Source organism: Nestor notabilis, unplaced genomic scaffold (assembly GCF_000696875.1).
Source record: "Nestor notabilis isolate BGI_N333 unplaced genomic scaffold, ASM69687v1 scaffold32233, whole genome shotgun sequence".
In the NCBI taxonomy this organism is placed as follows: Eukaryota; Metazoa; Chordata; class Aves; order Psittaciformes; family Psittacidae; genus Nestor; species Nestor notabilis.
Genome location: NW_009921109.1, coordinates 7,567 through 27,544, shown reverse-complemented (window position 1 = coordinate 27,544; position 19,978 = coordinate 7,567). Strand labels below are relative to the sequence as shown.

The 19,978-nt window shown below is 42.8% G+C and overlaps 1 protein-coding gene across 1 annotated transcript in view; it reads left to right on the top strand.

Moving 5' to 3' along the window:
* Nucleotides 1–635: 635 nt before the first annotated feature.
* MLLT1 (myeloid/lymphoid or mixed-lineage leukemia (trithorax homolog, Drosophila); translocated to, 1) overlaps nt 636–19,978 on the top strand; it is a gene marked incomplete at its 5' end in the record, with an annotated part of 25,072 nt that continues 5,729 nt past the window's right edge. Inside the window, 5 exons of the mRNA XM_010011005.1 lie at nt 636–816; nt 4,092–4,174; nt 12,610–12,753; nt 14,578–14,703; nt 16,407–16,952. Of these exons, the coding sequence (XP_010009307.1) occupies nt 636–816; nt 4,092–4,174; nt 12,610–12,753; nt 14,578–14,703; nt 16,407–16,952 (1,080 nt within the window). The remainder of the gene's footprint in view (nt 817–4,091; nt 4,175–12,609; nt 12,754–14,577; nt 14,704–16,406; nt 16,953–19,978) is intronic.

Genomic DNA, 19,978 nt, shown 5'->3' with positions numbered 1-19,978 from the left:
GCTTTGAGTGAGACACTGAATACACCTTCTCTGTTATTCAATGATTAGAGGAGGATTTGGGAGTGCAAATCAGAATTAGGTCATTTTAGTGCTGGGTAGCGTGCAGACATGCTGCATGGTAACTTGGTCTTTGAGAATGCTTTAATAAAATACATTTAAAAGACTAGAAGGAGCATCATAGTTTTATTCTAATGGATTACATGTTCTAGAGAATATCTTAAACCACCAATTTATGATCTAATTTTTCCTGGTTTAACATTAATTTTCTGTCAGTGCTGTGAATTCTATAAGCTGTGAACATCAAGTTCTGTCTCTGACACTTTCTAGAAATAAAGATTCTGCAATTAGGACTTAGCTGACAATTTCAATAAGTGAGGCAGATAAACCTATCCCTCTTCTAAAGCTGTTTTCCCTGCAATGCTAATATTGGGAAGAAAATAGGTACGAAATGGTGCTAGGAGCTATTTTTATGATACCTTTTCTGTTGACAGCCCTGTAGTTTTGAGTATGAGACTAATCTCTCCATGAAGGCTGTTGTATTCCTCCCCTGCGGTGATGTTGGTGGGGCTCAGCATTATGCATATAACATGTAAACTGTTTCATTTTGCTTATGGTTTACCTCTGTTCTAAACCAGTGCACGGTTCAAGTAAAACTGGAGCTGGGGCACCGAGCCCAACTGCGGAAGAAGCCCACCACTGAGGGCTTCACTCATGACTGGATGGTGTTTGTCCGTGGCCCGGAGCAGTGTGACATCCAGCACTTTGTGGAACGCGTGGTCTTTCGGCTCCATGAGAGCTTCCCCAAACCCAAGCGAGGTGAGTGTGTTTCTGAAAATGAGTTATTTGGTTACTTTAATCTATCTGAAAGAGCGATGTGCAAGTCAAGGTTGTCTCAGAATGGTACTTTTGTGTAAAGTACCCTCTGAAAGAGGAGCAAAATGTACACTGTGTACCCTTCAGCTGTAACCTTTACTGTCTTTGTTTGAGGAAGGTCAGGACAAATGGGACCTTTCTTCAGATGAAAGGGCTGGAGGTGAGGTGCTTTCTCTTATTTAAGCGTTAGTACATGCAGGTTCTCAAGATACTTAGTGACAGTGGAAGATAATTCATGTTACAGAATGGGAAGGATGAGTTTGAATTATTAATATTTGCTAACAAAAGCTGGAAGCGTGTGATAGGTGAGAGATTCTTAAATGCTGGGCTTGTATACATAGAAACAAAGAATCACAGAGTGGTTTTGATTGGAAAGGACCTTAAAGCTCATCCAGTTCCAACCTCCTGTCACGGGCAGGGACACCTTCCACTAGAGCAGGTTGCTCCAAGCCCCTGTGTCCAACCTGGCCTTGAACACTGCCAGGGATGGGGCAGCCACAAGCGCCTCAGCACCCTCCCAGGGAAGAACTTCTGCCTCAGAGCTCATCTCCATCTCCCCTCTGGCAGGTTCAAGCCATTCCCCTTGGCCTGTCCCTCCCTCCCTTGTCCAAAGCCCCTCTCCAGGTTTCCTGGAGCCCCTTTAGGCACTGGAGCTGCTCTAAGGTCTGACCTTCAGGAGCCTTCTCTTCTCCAGCTGCCCCAGCCCAGCTCTCTCAGGCTGGCTCCAGAGCAGAGCTGCTCCAGCCCTCGCAGCAGCTCCAGGGCCTCCTCTGGACTGGCTCCAGCAGCTCCATGTCCCTCTTGTGCTGGATCAGGACTGCAGGAGGGGTCTCCCCAGAGCGCAGAAGAGGGGGAGAATCCCCTCCCTCAACCTGCTGCTTACACTCTGGGGATGCAGCCCAAGATACATGCTGGAGTGTGTTGATTTCTGCATTAGTCATTAAGTAGCTGTCAGGATTCTTGTAGTTTCTAGTTGTAGGTGCCTGTTGAGGTAGCATTAAACCCAGCAGAAATCAATGATGCCAAAGGGGTGATGATGGTTCCAGCAGCACGGATGTGTGCAGGCACTGTGCAGTCAGCATGGTTGAGGAGAGTGTACAAACCGTAGCGTCAACTTTCTGCTGATCCATTCTTTGCTCTTTCTGGCTGTGCAGCAGCATGAACCTTATTCTTGGCACGGGGCAGCAGGAGCACATGGTTGAGGTGGAAGAGCAGGAATTGCCCTTTTCAGCAGCAGCACAGAGGGAGATCTGGTTAAGATTGTGTAACTCCATCTGCAGTGTTGTTCTGTAGTGTCAGGAGGAATGCTGGCTGCCCCAGAGTGCTGCTATACATCACTTTGCAGTGTGCATTCTTTGAAATATTTCATTGGAAGGCTGTTGGTCATACAGGATGTCGTGGGGCTACACACTACATTGGTACTTGTGAGAGCCCACAGTGGAAAGAGCTCAGAAGTTTACAGCTCATAAAAATGTAAATCAAGTCTATATGTTGTTAGTATCTTCTTCAAATTGATGTAGTAAAGCTGGTGTATGATCAGCAAATGCAATCCTGAGCTGAAAGCTAATTTATAGAATAAAAGTTACAATCTGCTGTGCTACAATCCTTGTCATCTGCTGTAATTATTACAAACAACTGTGCTGGGACAGTATGTGGTCTCTGTTCAGTCAGTTGCCATATCATTTACCCTTAAAAGTAAGGGGGTTTTTTTCCCCATTTCTTTGCTGTCGTTTCTTAAGCTTGCTTCTAGTGCCAGTTTGCTTTTGACCAAAGTGTGCCTGAGTTGTACAGAAATGCTATGGCAGATGCACACTATTTCTAGATCTGTCTGAAGGATTTCTTCAGATGGTTTGCTCTTACTTGGAGCAGAATCTACTGGGGAAGGTAGGCTTGTGCTGTGAGCAGATTGCTTGTGTAGTAGTTTTAATTCCTTTGAATAGAGCAGCAAAGGAACAAAGGCTGCTTGGCTGTTAGTCTGCAGTTTCCTGCTGCCATATTGGCACTGTTCTTTGGGGCTTTCCCCCCTAAATTATAGGCTTCTTATATGAAATTCAAGTTAAAGCAAGTCTAGAGATACTAATTATTTTTAGGTGCGCTCTTTTTTTCACAGCAGAATTTTGAGTACTGCTTCCTAGCACCTTAGTGATGGTAGCAGTGCTTTGAGCTGGGATAACGTAGCTACATCAAAGGATGATAATTTGTGTGCTTTTCAGTTTTGAGGTACTGTTTCCTAATCATATTAATTACTTGGGATTCTTTAGAGAAAGTAAAAAGATTTGCACCGAATTCCTCTAATTACTTAATTGACTTTATTTACATGTATTGTAGTGCATAAATTGTATGCAAGTGCATCTGGTTCTTGGGGGGGAGAATCTCTGTTGGTCTCGTGTTTCTTCTGGCAGATAAATGCTAATAAGTGATCCCAGAGGCTTTCACGTGGGCTGTCGCTGTGCTGAAATGCGGTGGTAGGTGATGGGAAGGGTTCAGTAGCATGAGGAGATAACAGGTAGCAGGGCAGGGGGAACCGAGGCAGGAAGCTGCTTAATTTCTTAGAAGAGATTAACTTTTATAATGGATGTTTCTGCCGTAAGTGGCACTGTGACCTTAGCAGCAAACTCTTTAACCTCTCCCTGTTTCCTTGTGTGTGGAATAAATAGCAGTGCCAACCTGCCCTTCAGGTTTGGTTCAGCCTCTGGATGAGGCAGCTTGTGCTGTGGCCGTTAGGTAATTATGAAGATTGACCATTGCAGGAGAGCATTCCAAGGGGAAAAAAATTCCACTTGCGTGGTCTAGTGTTTTGATTAAGAAATATGGACATAAAGTACATTTTACCTTTCCATAGTGTTCCAATTCCCACCTTTTGGGTCTTTGCCTTATTTTTTTAGTGCAAGATGGCTTTAAGTGGCAGCTTGCATTGCTGTGCAGCAGCACAGCAATGTAATTGTATCTCCCTGCAAAAGGGGGGGAAGACTCTCGCCCAGGCTCTGGCATGGAGTGTTTTATGTTTCCTTTCCATGGGAGGAGCTAAGAAGAGATTTTCATGTTCCTAACTAAGCCTGTACCCACCATCTTATTTCATTGTTTTTTTTTTTTCACAAAGGTTAGTGTTTTAATATGTCCTGAGTTGTCAGAGCCACGTTTCTCACCTTGCAACTCCTTTTTGGCTCATACTAAGTTGCATTATGTTCGAAGTTAACATTTGTATGTTCTCTTTTCAGTGTGCAAGGAGCCCCCTTACAAAGTGGAGGAGTCTGGCTACGCAGGCTTCATTATGCCCATTGAAGTGTACTTCAAAAATAAGGTAGAATCTGATTTCTGGTCTTCTAATTGTTTTGAGCTGTGCCAGAGCCTGAAACTGCCTGACAGAAAGACTCTAAATTATGTGACTGTTTTATGTGTGTGTTTTTTTATTAGTCTAATAAATAGAATTTAACTGGGAGTTGGAAGCTCCTGCTAGACTTCAAAAGAAAGCTTTTGGCAGAAATGGAATTGTATAGAAAGGTAATATCAGGACAGTGTGGTGGTCCTAGAGATCCTGAACACATTGTACCACGTGCAAGAAGCTTCTCTAGCATGGATAATGCTAAAGCAGTTGAAAATATTTTATGCAAATAAACATAAACCACAGATTTTAGAAACGTTTGTAAATCCTGATGGCTGCCAATATATTAAAAATAAGGGTTTTTTTATTTGCAGTCTTATTAAATTAACTGTACAGATATAAAAGTTGTGTAGGCCCAAGATAAGCATTTGCATCTCTAGGACAAGTATTTACATCTGTGTTAAAAAATATTGTTGTTCTGATTCAGTACTCTTCCAAAAAGAAAACACTAGAAGTTGCATTGCCAACAAATATATGCAAGTTAAAATTTGGGATTTATTGCTTGCTTTGAGTCTTGCCACAGAGGTCACACACTACATGGTTTGAAGGTTATGAAAATATGGATTTGGGTACTTGTGTTCGTGTTAACTCAGTTTGGGTTAATTTGTTTTCTTAAACATGAATACTAAATCTTTCTGGTTTTGATTAAATATTCTGCTTCTTATCCCTAAGAGGAACTGAGATAAATGAAGAATTTGCCCATTAAGCCACATCACCACGCTGTATGACCTCACTCCCTGCCCCTCAAACCTCCAAGCACGGGCCATTCCCCTGGTTTTGTTGACAGCAGACCACATAGAACAGCATAATTCTATTTAACTTCCTGGAATCTTTTCCACGAACACATCTATCGTTTCAGTCTCGCCTCGGCCTAACAGAATATTCTCCTGCCCATGGTGTTTTGTGAATTATTCACATTTTAGTTTGGTTTTTGGCCTACCACATTTCTCTACCCCCACTTTATAAGTCTGAGTAATAAACCAGATAATGAGACTGAACCACAAGAAGACTAGTCTTCTAAACCTGGGAACGCTTTGCCCTCAGCTTGCTTTGGGGGGGGTGAGATATGCCAAAAGGAGGTGAAGACAGAGGGTAGGGGATGGAAGTTGTTGGTAGAAGCAGCTTTTTGGCAAACACTGAAAACTATGACTTGAGTGCAAAAAAAAATGCCCAAAAAACTTAAAAGGCTTAAAAGTAGTTTAACTTCTGGTGGCTTTTCTGAGGTTTTGTGTGGAAATCAGGAAAGCCTTCATCTGCACTGTATGTTAGCTTAATTCAGGTACAAAATCTACTTATCATTCCTGACCAAAACCCGTGGTCTTCTCTACCCTGATTTCTTTTAAGGGGAACCTCTGATGGCTGTGGTGGCTGAACTATGTTTTATTTCTACTCTTGCTTTTTATTTTCCCTTCCTTCACTCAATCTTCTCTCACACTTGCCTTTTCTCTGCAGGAATCCAATGCCTTTGTCTTTCACAGGTCCTCAAATCTTCCTCCCTCATTTCTGCCTCTCTTGTATTTTGTTATAGGTGTACTTGTTTGCACTGACCATCACCTGCCTTCATGTTTTCTTTCTCTCAGTCCCTTGTATTTGTGTGCTCCTCACAGAATATGGAACCAGCAGCTTTTCTGAATCTCGCTTGGTTTCACACCCACCGGGGTCATTGCTTCTCATTGTTCCCGTACACACGTGACTGTGTAGTTGCTCTTTCTAGCCTTAGGGATAGGATGGCTTTTATAAGTAAGGGAAATAGGTGGTCTCTCTTCTTAGTGGGAACAATGAGAGTAGCTGTTCATTTGGGAGAAGATGGTTTGATTTTGGCATTCTGGTCTTCAGAAACATGAAAAATGAATAGAATGCAGCAGGTTTAGCTGCAGACTTGTTTTAAAAGCTACAGATCTTCAAAACACTCTCTTTACTCTCCTTTTGACATGCCTGCATTATGGAGTTCTTTCCTGCTTCTAAGCTGATGGACAAATTGACTAATTCAGGAGTTTGAGAGCTCTTCCCATGATTAACTTGAGGCAAGAGATAGCTGAGGGAAAACATGATAGCGTCTGTCTTCCAGCAGGTCATTTGAACAGACACGTTCCCAGGTTCAACCGTGAATTTGAAATATATGAACTGTGCTGAAGTTGCTTGAAATTTGCTTTTACTGCTTAAAAAAGTATTTTTTCCAGCCTTATGTCAGCAAATGTTGTGTTCTCTGCACATTTGGAAGCCAAGTGTGATACTTAGGATTGCTGGAAGCTTAGAAGCTGCCTGAGGATGTGAAGAATTTGGCTCCTCTGACCATGATTGCCTGGTGCTAATGCCATCTTGAAATATTAAGAGCCATAATTCTTTTCAGTAAGTGCAGTTGAAGGAAATGTGAGAGGTAAATACTTCTGCAAAGATAGAAACACAAAGACAAAAGATAAGCAAAGGCTGCGATATTGTAGGTATGAAAAAGAATCAGAAGGAGGAGGAAGAGGGGTGGCAAAGGCTTCAAATACAGCCTGTTTTCTCTTGCATTAAAGAAAGTGACATTAAAGCACCAGATAAATAGAAGTCTTCACTACTTTGAGACCATATGTTCACTCTGATCTTTGTAAACCTGTTGACACTGGTGAGGATCAGCTGTTGTGCATGGAGCATATATTGTTCTGAATTTGCCTGAATCGATTACAGCATTTGGGACTCATCCCGGAGTAACTCTTTTCAAGTAGCTGTTGTGGGGTCGGGGAGAACATGCTGTGTGGTGGGTGGCTGGGCAGGAGGAGCTGGGGGGTCTTTCTGGCCATATGCTCCCCACATTCTAGCACGTTTTTGTTGATGTGCGTCCTCTCGCTTGAAACGAGTCCTAAAGGCTTTGGGCTTTGTTTATCAAAGCATTTTAGCTGTGTAAAGGTGAGAAGAGAAAGGATTTAAAGAGGGAGTGAACTCATCTGTGGAGGCTGATCTTTGCCATGGTTGGCTGGAAGCTTTTTTTCCACAGTTTAATCCTTCTTTCTTAGCTGTTTCCTTTCCCTGTTCTAATTTGTTACTAGGATGATAAATAGTGGTTGTCAGAGCCAGTGTACGCTTTGCTTTGCCTAAAGAAACATGGGCCTGTTCACTGCAAAGGAACAATTTTACTAAGAGTGCCTTAAGAATGGTTTTAATGAACTTCGGGCAACTTTGCATAACACTGCCCATTAACTCTTTGTGTTGGAGTACTCTCTTGTTGCCTGTTGGGAGTAGGAGTCTCCTGGCCCAACTGAAGCTTTTGCTGCCTTTCTGTCCCACAGGGAAGCATCAGCAGAGTATTAGAGGAGGTGCAAGAGCCCGTTCTTATCCTTTACAAACACAGTTGTGCCTTGTGGGCATATGCTTGTCCTTCCTGTGCTGTAATTCAGTTCCTCAATAAGTAGGTGTTTTCTCAGTCCTGTCATTTGAATTACAGAACATGTATTTTGAATACTGCTGTGAACCTGGGCAGTTTGTATATCTGAGCTCTCCAGAGAGTAACTGTGGCCTGCAAGGGCCCATTTGATTTTGGTGGCCTGCTAGAACCTAGCCTGCTAGAAGAAGAAATGGCTGAGTCTCAGCAGGTTGGATGATAAACCACAGCTGACTAATGACAGCAGATCATTTGGGATTGTTGGAATGAAAATGTTAGTATGCTATTTTGGTGTTTAAATCCTTTGTGTTCCTGTAATGAGGGCTGCTGTTAGTGGCTTCTGGTGCTTGAATCAATACAAACTGGGTACAATAAATGTATTGCTGTTTCTCTGCTGCTCTTCCTTTTTCCTCTCCCCCACTCAATTTCAACAGTCTGGAGGCTTTTTTCATGGCCTCATTGTTGTCTCCAAACACATCTCTTGTTGTGGCATGTGTTGTAATCTGGAGGCTGCAATACATGTATGACTTTGATATTCATCCCCTGTTACATTTTTTGGCATCCTAATCAGATTAGATCAGTCCCCCCTCCCAACAGAAACTAAAAGGTCTAGGTTATTTTAACGCTGTTCTGATACAAGGCAGATGATATTGATTGTATTTAAGTCTCTCTAAAGATACTACCTCCCAGTTCCAGTGCTGGAGATAAAAGGCTTCTAGTATTTACATAATGGATACCTGGAATGTGGGCTTTTCCTATTAGTGAAATGGGAGATAGGCAAAGAAAGCAGAGAAATCTGTTTGCTTTTTCCAGATAGGTTCAAAATAATAACATGCATGTCTTACTCCTTCTGCAGCATTTGTAGGTGTGATAGAGAAAATACATAGAAAAATATGGGAGAAGGGAAAAATTATCTGTGTTTTGAAGTAGGAACTTGATGGAGACACTGTAGGCGGGTTGTACATTGGACAGGGTGGGTGACACTGGGTGTCATTTAGAACCAACCTGTGCCCTTGGGAAGGTGTTGGCTATGAAATACTCTAAGGTAGGTGATTAAAGAGCCTCTTTTTGCATGAGACAGTTGATTTTACCTAACCAGTTGCTGTGTTATCAGGGGAGGGGTCTGCACAGGTTGGAGGAAAGGGGGAGTAACTTTAACCTGTTAGTATTTATTGAGAAATACATGGAAGTAGTAAACTGTCACTTTGTCAGTGGAAGCTCACATTTTTTAGGTCCATATTGTTGTACTAAACCTGCAGCACTTTCTTTGTGCTGCTGATGAGTAGGGAATCTCTTTTTTTACCTTTTTATGTCCTAAACTTACGCACATTATCAGTTTATCCATTTTTCTATCTGAGCACTCTTCTCAGCGTGGCACATCTGCATCTGCTGAATAGACCCCTGTGCCTGGTGAGGAATTGTTGTCAAACATAGCATCTTCACAGCTGGCCATGCCAGCATCATAGCATGTTTTTGTGAGAGCTAGTGGATTACTAAATGCTTGTCTTTGAGCAGTGAGTATATTTGCCTAATTTTCAACCAGAGTCGTGAGCTTCAGATGGGGGGAGCATTCCAAAATGCTGTTCTCTGTTGTGCATAACCCTGCAGGATCTCAGAAAAAGATAAGGGTGTTTCATGGACTTGTTAGAGTGCAACATAAGGCTGCTTGCTTCAGAAAATGACTATTGGGCTCTTCACTTTTAACTGTCCTGTCTGGAAGCGGGTGGTGGACCAGTCAAACGGGTTGTACGGGCCTGGAAAGGGGGTTTCATTTCTACAGGCGGATAAATAACTCTGTCAGGCTGGATCTATGGCAAAAGGGAAGTAGTGCTGGATGTTATAGTTATTGAATAACCATGAGTCTGCTTCCTTGGTGTGCTAGATTTTTGTAGATAATTTTGGTTTATGGCTTTCTAAAAGTGATTTATGAGCTTTATGCACACGCTACCAGTGAAATGCTTTTGATTTGTGTCAAGTGGCAAAGGGCACACCCTGCCTTAAAAACAGGACAAGGAAATTTTAACAAAAGACTTAGAAAAATTCCTGCTCTTCTGAAAGTGCCAAAAGAACTTTAACCCATTACTTCAGAACAAAAAGAAAGCAGCTTCAGCGTTCTTACCAGTGCAGTGGCTGTCACTGCAGACAGGAAGCTGGAGAACAGTAAAAATAAAGCTTAATGTGCTCAGCTTTGGGGATGGGAGGTGGAGGGTGGGTCACTGGATGGAGGGGAGTTTACAGCGGCTGCAAATCAAAGCGTGGCCCCAGCTTTGTGGTCCACACTTGTAGTTTACTTCTCTGGCACTGGGAATTTTAAGGGGCAGATTCAAACTGAGCTTTTAAGGTGGCTTGTTAAGAGGTCCTGTATCAGGTTAACCATTTTATGTCCAGAGTCACTACTGAATTTTAAACTAAGTAACTATAATATCTATCAGTTAGAATGGGTGTGATCCATCCCTTCTACAGCCTTTCTTGGAAGTGAGGCCTTTCAGAAAAGCTCATGGCCTCAATCCACAGACAGGAGGTCTCTTACCTGTTCAGTTTTGCTTGTTGACCTAAGGGTTTAGTATCAGAAGGTGGAATCATCTAAGACTAAAGCTTGACTTGTCCATATAATTGCTATTCAAGCAGGAGTATGTAAAGTGCTGTTGCAGTATGAAAACACGCTGCCTGTTGCACCTCCAAGCAGCAGGATGTGCAGATCCCAACATGTTATTTGGAAAAGCTTTGAAGTACGGTGCTGTGGATTCAGTGTGACTTTCCATTGCAAGTTAAAGGATGTATAGGACCAGGTCAATGGAGAGAGATTTTCTTTGGGTTTCTCTTTTTTTTTTCTTTTCCTCCTTTCTTCCCCTTTTCTTCCCCCCTCCTTGATGGTTGTTTGGAGGGAAGAACCTTTTAGTGAGGACCGGATGGATTAAGCTTTGGAGTGTCTTGAGCTGTAATCATTAGCTGGGCAGTGAAGGCAGTAAAGGAAAGAATGTTTATTTGCAGCTTTTTGCTTTGAGACTTTTGTACTGGTTCTTTTAGGAGTGCTGTAATCTTAATTGGGGGGGGGGGGTGTGGTGTGTGCTTCTGATGGCCTGAGGCGATACAAAGGGTATTTTAATGATCATGGTACTTGGCCTGGGCCTGGTTCCCAGGGCGGTTGTGATCTCTAAGTTGGAGAAAAATCACATTGAAAAATTGTCTTAATTTCACAAAAAGTGGAAACTCTTCAACAGAGGTACAATAAATATTTGGGAGGTTCTCTGCTTTTGAATCTCTATTTAAGAAAAAGAAGGCATCCTTAAGATAAAAGAGGAATCTGCTGCCCCTCTCCTGCTCTGCAAGCAAACAGGGAAATGCTGAAGCAGAGCTCTGATAATGTGATGGCATAACAGCTTCTGACTAAAGCCTGCTTTTGCTAATATATCCAAAATCAATTTACTCTGTTGCAAATTAGGAAAAGCATTTTAGAAACAGTTCTTAGGCCACATTTGGATTCCTGTTCATCCTTCATTTAAGCTTATTAGACTGTGAGGGACCCTCTGCAGCTGCTGTTTGAACTCCAGCATAAGAGCGCACATGCAGAGCTCACTAATGATTCAGTTAATGAGAACGGTCATAGAGAAGGGAAAACGATCAGGCAGTGGATTTGGCAAGTATTTCCCTTTTTCTTCCTATCATCTCAGTAGACATTGAACTCCTTGAAGTATGTGGGAATTCTTCAGGACTTTTCCAAGAGGGTCTGAAGACCCTCGTGTTGGTAGCATGTTCTTGCTGGTTAATGTGAGACTCTTGGTGTGTACGTGCCTGTGTTTGGGGAGTAAGGAGCCAGAACCTGGACCCCCAGGTGAGCTCAGGGTATTGATTTTGATGTAAACCAGGTGTGGTTACCACACTGTTTGTTGTTAGAGGTATAGTTTGTACAAGAAATGGCTTCTTTAGGGCCGTTAGTATCCACCAAGCAACCAGCCGGAATCGGTGTGGTCTGAAGCCGTTTGACGCTTCAACCTATTTTCAGCAAATCTAATGGCCTGGGCTGGGAGCCTGCAGGGCCTGTTCCCACACAACAATGCAGCTACACCAGGAAATCAAGCTGCTGGATATGAATTCTGGAAAAGACTGCTGTGCAGCTGCTTGATGTTGCGCATTGAATGAGGCATGTGGGATGCATTCATGTAAATACTGAGTGTACTGTAAGGCTCTGCGTGGTTCGCAGGAGAGTCTCTTTTGCCACATACTGAGTTTTCATCTTGAAATGCAGAATACAAGATAATCCCAGGAAATATCATCTCAATATTTGTAATACACAATATTTGCAATTTCGGGAGGGGAAAAAGGGAAAAGCTTTCTTCCATTTTCTACTGCAAATGCAGAGTGTTGCTGTGGCAGGTGGAGCAGAATCAGTGAGGCGCAGATGATCCCCAACATGCATACAAACTCCAGTGAAAGTGCCCTTGGAAAGTTCAAAAGCCCGGGATATCTTCCCATTCAGCCCCTGCAATATGCATATTGAAAGGATTTTACAAAACAAGTCATCCTTTTACTGTTGCTTTTAATCTTTCTTCGGTACTCGCAGAGTTCCTGTGAGTTCAGAAGTTGTTCCTTCTCTAAATAAAGGATTATGCTTTTCTTAAATATTTATACTTATAGTTCAGTTCCTTCCCAAGGGAGACGGGACCCGGATTTTAGTGAGAATCAAAGAGTGGATATGGCCTGTGAATCTGCTTTCTTCAGAAGTTTGGGATGGTTTTAAACAGACAGTTGTTGTCAGTATCCTTGTCCATGTGTTGCTTTTGCAGTGAAAAGCCACGTCTGAGTTTCTGATGAACAATATGTTAACTTCAGGAACAAATAGTTTAATTTCTAACCCTCTAATCTCATGGTGAAAAACTCTTGAGTGCAACAGTTAGTGTCTTATTGGGGATTTTCAGGAGCGACTGTTTGGGTCCTCTGACTTAGGGTGCTTGCCAAACTTCTTCCCTTTTCCCAAAGTCTGTCTTGTTTTTAGGAGGAGCCGAAAAAGGTTTGTTTCACATACGACCTGTTCTTAAATTTGGAGGGAAATCCACCTGTGAACCACCTTCGCTGTGAGAAGCTGACTTTCAACAACCCCACCAAGGAATTCAGACGCAAACTCATTAGGGCTGGAGGGGTAAGTGCCAAAGGGACTGGAGATCTGAAGAGGTTCGGCTAAACTGAAAAGGGGGAGATAGAGATGATCTCTGAGGCAGAAGTTCTTCCCTGTGAGGGTGCTGAGGCGCTGGCACAGGGTGCCCAGAGAAGCTGTGGCTGCCCCATCCCTGGCAGTGTTCAAGGCCAGGTTGGACACAGGGGCTTGGAGCAACCTGCTCTAGTGGAAGGTGTCCCTGCCCGTGGCAGGGGATTGGGACTAGATGAGCCTTAAGGTCCCTTCAACCCAAACCATTCCATGATTCTATGAAAACATGTAGTGATCTTGTTTTGCTCTGGACTTTCTCTGTAGCTGCAGCCCAGCAAGCTATAGTTTTACTCTTGGTTATATGACTGCAGCACTTGAAGCAGAACTAAACCATTGCTGGTGTAATTGGTGGTGCTTCATGCTTCTATTTAAATGTGTCCATTAATATCAAAGCACTAAAACCTCTTCTGGAAATGGAGATCTGTGAATATTGCATACTGTCCATCAGACAGTTACACTGTTATCTATGACCTTCCTGAATTGTATCAGTATAGAAAAGCTCAAGTAAAGGCAGAGGCTTTCAGTCTATTCCTCACTTGAGTTTTTTACCACAGGAAAGTTTAATACTTAATGCTTGCTGGTCAGTAAATACCCTCTAAACCTGAGGTTGGCTGCTTGTGGCTTACAGAATAAAGATTTAAGGAATATTGTTTGAATATAGATTGAAAACAGGTGTGGAAGGAAAAAATACAGCTATACTCTTGAATGCATGATAGGATACAGGTTGCTACAGTGGATGAACTCTGCTTCCAGGAAAGTAATATGCAGTGATAGACTAAAGAGATGATACTTAAATAACTGCAAGACCTATGCAAATTAGTACAAACCACAAAGCGTGTGAAGTTTTTAAGCAGACAGAGGATGACGTGACTGTATTCTGAGGCACCCTCATGTATCACAGAATCATAGAATGGGTTAGGTTTTGTTCAAGGACTTTAATAAATGTAGTTTTAATTCTAGCAAATTTTCTTCTGGGGGAAAAAAACCCCACAACAACAACAAAACCAACATGTTTCAGGCCTGCAAATGTTTGTTGATAGTAATCAGGAGTGGCAAGTATTCCAAGCTGATCTGCCCAGCTCTTCCTCAGTGTGCCAGTGCTTTTCTGTACTGGGCACAAAGAGGAAGGTGCTTATTTTAGCCATAGGATGGCTAAAACATCACTTGCTTTCTAGGGTTTTCATAGTATGTTATTACATTCTTTACATACTGAGGTGTTTCATCTGTGAGTCACTTTGGCTGCCATTCATCTAGTGGGAATTTTTGACAGGATTATTCTGACAGTGTATAGGGGAGGTAAGAAGGGAAGTTCCATGAGCTGGGTTGTTGGTGCTCAGATCTTGTCAAGGGGGAGATCCCAAGGCCTGCTTCTTATTTCTGAATGAGTGAAGTCTTGCTCATTCCTTCCAGATTCATCTTGCTACCCTTTTGCAGGATAAGAGCATTTACAGCAGAACACACAGTTCTTGCCCAGAGCTTTCTTGCTTGCTTGTGCTCAGAATATTGGCATTCCCTTTGGAGAAGATACTTGATATTGCAGGTTGCCTTTCTTTTTTTCTTTGATTTTAATGTTTTGTATTTGAGGAGTTGCCTTGAAACCAAGCATTACCTAGACAGTATCTTTTTATGGCCTTTAAGCAGTGCAAAAAACATTCAAAAGATGAATAATAGTGTGTTAATTGAGTGACTTAACATCATCCCATGTTAATGGTCCGTGCAACTTCACTCATACATCATTTTTCTTCTCTCTATTACTAGGTAATGGTGATGCCAGAAGGAGCAGAAACTGTTTCAAGGCCAAGTCCCGATTATCCGATGTTACCCACGATACCACTCTCTGCCTTCTCTGATCCCAAGAAGACCAAACCGTCCCATGGATCTAAGGCAAGTGAAGTGTGGTTTTATGTCCTCCTGACGTGAAGAAGTCTTTCAGGACTGGCTACTAAGAGCTTGTTTAGCAGCTGTTTCTGGCTACTTCTAATTCTGGAACTTTCCTTGTACTCTGTAGGTCACTAGCTAATGGTCTGCAACTTAGCCTCAGTTAGGAGGCCTTTGTATGATTTGCTGGACTTCTCTACAGGGAAAACTTGAAGAAAATGAAATGTCCAAGAATGGGAATTTTTGAACCGTATCTTCCTCCTGATCTGCTCTAGCAGATGAAGTTGAATGATGTCCTCTCTGGTTGTTTTGACTGGTAGCCTTGATGCTGAGGGTGAATTATGTGATCTTTCACTGTCTTGTGAGGCAAAGCTGTACTCTTAAATCCTTGCATCTCCTAGCAGGAGGGCTGAGTAGACACTTGACACTTCCTCTATCCTTAGGATAGCTTAGGGTAGTGGTGTAAAGAACATAAACCAGGCTGTACTTGGTCACACTAGTGATTTGAAGACTTGATGTTTGCATCCGGTTCTTGAGACTTCAGAAGAACCTTAAGTTTTCTTTTTCCACTTACGATGAAGCTATTTTTATATAATTCTACATAGGAAAAGCAATCCCCCAGCAGTGTTTTGATGTGGATTATATGCACTTTATCTGCCTGAACAGTCAGATATTAATGGCAATTCATTTTATAGTGTAATTCAATTCTGATAGGCATTTTCTTCAGGGCTTTAAACACTTCTGGCACTACAGTCATGCTTTCTGGTGTTGATGTTATGAAAAGGAATAAAGATGACTTACCTGTTAGTGGCCAATTTAATTTTGGTTGGGAATGAAGCATTAGAAAACACAGAAGACAAGAGAAATCAGGGGCTGTGCCACAAGTTGTGGTGAAAATTGCCAGTAGCTAAAGAGGCAACAGGCTCCTGGTTCTCTTCCTCCAGGTTGCCCCCAGAGGGGTAGTTGTGTTTGCATCTCAGCATGTCCGGTTCATACACCAGTGTCTCCCCACAAGACCCGCTTCTATAAGTGTGTTGAGTTCACATACAATTCACAAAGGGAAGCACTGCTGTTCCTTTGTGAGTACCCAACTCTTAGGATGGGCAGGGTCCTGCCTATTGGTGTCTTAAGCTCTTATTAAAGGTGATAAAATGCTGATATCAGAGCCTTTGCTCCTCTGGTGGTTGTGAGGACATTAAGTATTTTTGTCAGTTGCAGAGAGGTTGATGCACTGAGTTGGGGGCTATGAACATAACTTGCATTTGCCATGGATGGGATTTAACCTTAAAATATCTGTTTAGTTGCTGATTTTTTTTTTCTCTAAAATGTGATGTGAAATACAACTTTTGGGTAACACAGCTAGAGCGAGCTTCCTCTTATCTGGGTTCAGATGTTAACCCTCCAGATTGAATCTGAACTAAACATCTGTAGATGTTTATAGACCTCCTTTTATAGACCAGAGGAAGGAACAGGCTTTTGTGAAGCATGTTTCATCCTGTCCTAGGGTAGATGTTTAAGTGCCTGCTGTCAATCTGAGCTTTAAACATCTCTACATGTTTAGCTCGGAGGTAGATAAGTACCTTGGGCACCTGTGGGTGAATGTCTGTGTGAAACAAATGCTTCTATGTGATTTATGAGAATGTGTTTTATGATGTGTGCAGAGCTTCAGTTTCATACCTGGCTTGCATGTTTCTGTTGCTGAATTTTAGGACGCAAACAAGGAAAGTAGCAAGGCATCCAAGCCACACAAAGTAACCAAGGAGCACAGAGAGAGGCCAAGAAAAGACTCTGAAAGCAAAAACTCCTCCAAAGACCTTGAAAGAGAACAAAACAAGCCTTTGAAGGACTCCTCCAGAAAACCAACTGAAAACAAACTGCCTAAGGAGGAGAAGGCACCTCCAAAAGCTGCTTTCAAGGAACCAAAACTGGCCGTGAAGGAGACCAAACTGGAGAACACTTCTCCAAAGGGTGGGCCACAGCCGGAATTAAAGTCTTCCAGCAAGAGGCCCTCCAATGTGGAGTCACCAAAGCCTAGTGCCAAAAAACAGAAAAAGAGTAGCTCCAAAGGGGTAAAGAATATCTTAGGGACATCTCCCAGAACCTCGTCTTCCTCATATCCAGAGAAGAAACAAACCAAGGAGAAGATGAATGCCAAAGTGGAAAAGGTAAAATCTGAAAGTGAGGCCAAGGAGATCAAAAAGCCTGTGGAAATGGAGGAGTCAAATTCAGAGGATGAAACTTCTTTCAAGTCAGAGGTGAGTAGGGATTTGTCCTTTACCAGAGTTTTCAAGCACACTGCTTCAATCCCTGCATGAGAAAGCTGTTCAGAAATACTCCCTCAGATGAGGTAGAGAACCTGACTGGCAAATGCTGAGGCTGGGTTGTACCTCAAAACTCCTCTTCGAAAACCTCCTCAGTGTTAATCATTACTACTACCTGCTTTGCCTCTTGTTTCAGATATGCAGCTCTGTTGAGCTTTATCTGCAGGCAGTTATCTAAAAGTTAGAGCTTAAGGTTATGGCCTCTCGTTCATCCCTTGCAGTGGTGTTTATAGAGGTAGAGTAGGCATAGATACACTTCTGCCTGCTCATGATAACATAATGGTTTTGAACGTGATCTTAATTCGGAAGAGGAAATAATTTCAGTTTTGTTTTCTGAAAAACAAAACAATATGAAAATATAAATAAACCCCCTATTCCTGACATGGCCTGTAAGACATGTGTTATTGGCTAAAGCTCTGAATCCAACCACATGCCATTAAACTTAAGTTGTGTTGTAAAACCTAAACCGAATTATGTTATTGTGCTACTATTTTTAAAAGCTGTCTAAATATTTTTCCCTTGTTCCAGCTAAGAACATTCCTCATCCTCTGTCTTCTAAAAATCATTTTCCAAAAGAAGGCAAAAAAGAAAAAAGTAGGAGGGGAAAGACACAGCTTAAATCTAAACTCTCACTACTTTTTGCTTGTATGTTTTGTATTTGTGACACAGCCATCTATCTTCTAATAGGATTCACAGGATAATGGCACAGGAATTTTTGAACTGCTTGCTCCTGACCACTTTTAGAAAGATTTCTTTAAGTAGAATAAATATTTTAGGGACAATTCATACTCAGCACCACGATACAGTAAGAATCAATGTGTTTATTTCAGAAAGGAGTTTTTGGCAAAGAGTTCCAGTAGAAGAGTTTATTGGGGAAGTGTTAATTGAAGTTACTCTGCAAAGAGGTTTTTTCCAGCTTGATTAAACTGTGGTTTGTGCCTTAAAGAGAGTCAGCAGCTCCTCTCCACTTTGACCCTTATACCTGGAGTGTGTCAGTGGTAGCAAGCCCATTGTTTCGGTACCAGATCCATGGCCCTCGCTGTGAGCTTGTGCTCTGCTGAGCTCTGCCAAGCCCCAAGTGTCTTGTACTTCATTATTTCTTAGGTGTCATCCATCCCCTTGGGACCTGCCAGGCAGCTGTAAGCTGATAGCAGTGTTTAGACTGTTCTGTGAAACCACAAACTGGGGTTGTGGATCCACAGTGGCTGCTGCAGACCTGTCCTGCCCCCACCAAGCTTTTATGCTTCTGTGTCCTCTCTTGTACCAGAACCTTGTGTATGTTGGATGCTTGACAAGAAGCATTTGAGTGCTGGCCCAGAAGGAGGGTAGGAATACTCGGTGTGATGGAGAGGGAACGTGGCAGCTGCCAGTCAGATTAGCTTAGGTTTCCGTGGAAGCTTAAGGATACAACTGCATAATGCATTGGCATCAGCAGAGAAGACTGAGTTCCTTTCCCACCCTGGGGGGTTCTTTTTGCTCCCAGCGCTGCAGTTTGCTGCTCCAGTGACTGCACTGTACAGCTGGTGGAGGATCTGTGTGGTAAAGCCACATCACTAAAGCGAATGAGCAGCTGGAGGTGGACCGGGGCCCGGAAACTCTTAAATCAGCTTTGCTGCTGCAGCCAACATATTGTGCAACATGCTCTGAGGCTGCAGCTCCACGTTCAAAGTTGACATCTTTGCAGGCTGCTGTTGAAAGGAACAGTCTTGCTCTCATTTGTGCTGCTGGCACGAGAGCTCGTGTGACTTTGCAGTGGGCTGGAGGAGTTTCTCCTTCCATTTCAGCTCCTGCTGGAAGTTAGCTGTCCTTTTTTTTTTCCCTCCTTCCCCCATCAAGTCCAGTTCCCTGAGCTGGCCTCATGCTTGGCTGCGTAAATGCTGGTGCTGACAAAAGGGAGAGGCTGAGATGTGAGGGCCGGGCTGCTTTTTTCCATTGTCGGCATGTGCTTTTGTCATAGCCTGGTGACAGTAACTGCAGCCTGAGCAGCAGAGTGTGTCCAGCTGGAATAGCTGATAGAGTTAATGGCCAAAAGAGAAATGAGGGTGTGTACAGCTCAACTTCTGCTTCTTGGGGGTTTGGTCGTTTTAAGGGAATACCTGTTAGATTATCAGGAGTGGAGGATGTTCAGATTGAATGTGTGGGTAAGACACAAGAGCTGTTCTCCCTTACCTTGAAAAACACAGCTCTACTTTGATGTTGTAACTTCTCTAAACAAACAGGGCTGCTGCAGTGTGCCAATAGATCAGATTTTGGAACTGTTGAATTATTCTCCTTGGCCACTGAATAATTCTCCTTTGATGATATACCCCCTTTTTGACACGTTTCCCCACCTTCTCACAGGGGAATAAATGAAACTCTTCACAATCCTTACAATTGGGAAAGGGTGGTACTGGGATGAAAGTCCTGCTGCCACTTCCACTTAATGCCCAAAGCTGCTGATGTGCCTCTTTCTCCCCGTTTATGTTTTTATAGTAGTAACACTTTCTGTAATAAAGTTCACTGCTCAACAGGAATGTCTGGTTTTTTTTTTGTAGCATCAGGATTTGGTAGTGGGAATGGTAGGTGGATTCCCAGGAATGGTGCAATGAAATTGAAATGCTGCATTTTGAGGGAATGACTTGGAAAAAAAGCAGAGTAATTTTACAGTACATTGAGAAGCTTTAAACCACATCCTACTGAGTAACAACAAAACCTTCTTAAGGTTATTGTAATAGGCACTGCTGTTGGGGATGAAATAGTTGCCTGAGCCTTCGCTGCCACCTCGTGGCCCATCAAGCTGAAGCAGCAGTTGCTGGACAGTATCTGGGCTTATGTTAAAGCCTTACTTAGTGCTAAAGCTTTGTTTTGGATGCAGCTATTATCTGTAGCTGAGGATGTCTTTTCACCTGCTCTCATTGCACAGCGTGCTCCTGGCATTGAGCTGAGCACTGACCGTCTGCAATAGTTGGTTTCACTGGAGT